Source organism: Gekko japonicus, unplaced genomic scaffold, assembly GCF_001447785.1.
Source record: "Gekko japonicus isolate JY-2015 unplaced genomic scaffold, Gekko_japonicus_V1.1 scaffold275, whole genome shotgun sequence".
In the NCBI taxonomy this organism is placed as follows: domain Eukaryota; kingdom Metazoa; phylum Chordata; class Lepidosauria; order Squamata; family Gekkonidae; genus Gekko; species Gekko japonicus.
Window position 1 is genome coordinate 890821 of NW_015170895.1, and position 1117 is coordinate 891937.

General features: G+C 40.6%; 1 protein-coding gene across 1 annotated transcript in view; it reads right to left on the reverse strand.

Moving 5' to 3' along the window:
* Window positions 1–314: 314 nt before the first annotated feature.
* Window positions 315–1117, reverse strand: part of FAM96A (family with sequence similarity 96 member A) — a 7374-nt gene continuing 6571 nt past the window's right edge. The window contains exon 5 of the mRNA XM_015418507.1: window positions 315–754. Within this exon, the coding sequence (XP_015273993.1) occupies window positions 657–754 (98 nt within the window). The 3' untranslated portion in view covers window positions 315–656. The remainder of the gene's footprint in view (window positions 755–1117) is intronic.

Below are 1117 nucleotides of genomic sequence, written 5' to 3' on the forward strand. Positions count from 1 at the left end.
GACCTCACAGGACTATTGTGAGGACCAAAACAGAGGACGGGAGAACCACCCACGCCTTCCTGAACCCATATTCTCTTTCTACAACTTGTTTAACGGGTATCTGTAACTTAATCTTCACTAAAATTGCTCAAACAGAATATAAACATTACTGCAAAAGTTCTGACCATAACCTGATACTTAAACACATTTTTAAAGTAATGCTAGAGTCAGTATAATTTTCTTAATCTGCTTTGACATACCTTCTTAAACAAAAAAACCCCTTAATATTGAAGACAGTTACAAGAACATCATATTTTATTCATCTTTTTCAGTGATGCTATGAAAACAATATTTCTCCACCACAAAGTGCAGAAATAACCTTCAAAACCAGTATTTATTTCAAACACTATATGAATCCATTAGGTAGCAAAGTGGCTCAAATCTTCATATAAAATATCTTTTCAACAAAAATTATATGTCCTTTATGCTCATTTAAGCCTGGACATTTTGCTTCTTCCTACCCCTCCTTTTAATTTAAACGATTTTAATAAAATTATTATTTTTTTAAAAATATACAGAAGCTGCAAGGGACCCCCCTCAATATTAAATCAAAGGCCTCCCGTGTTTTCCCAGAACACGCCAGCACAAACGATGCCAGAGGACTCTCAGGCCCGGAGCTACTCAGGTTCCAGGACGCACTGCTCCACGATCTCCCGCAGGTTCGGATTCTCCATGGCAGCTGCGACTCTTTCTTTGTCGTTTATTTGCTTGTTGACTGCAACACACAAGTGAAGAAACACCCAGGAAATCCCATTCTCAGCAGTTTCTACCAAACATGTGACCATATAAGAACTGCATGTATATGTTAGCATTTACTGTAGAGGGGGGGGGGGGGACAACTGCGGTGCAAGTGGTGGACCTCCTGATGGCACTGGTATTTCTGGCCACTGTGGGATACAGAGTGTTGGACTGGATGGGCCTTTGGCCTGATCCAACATTGGCATCTCTTATGTTCTTAAGTCTGACTTTGATTAATGAAGAATCGGAACTTGGTGGGTGTCTCCCACAGACCTTAAGCTGTGGCAGTGGGTGCCAGTCCTTCTTAAGACCTTGTAGTGGCATAAAACAGTCTTGAAAT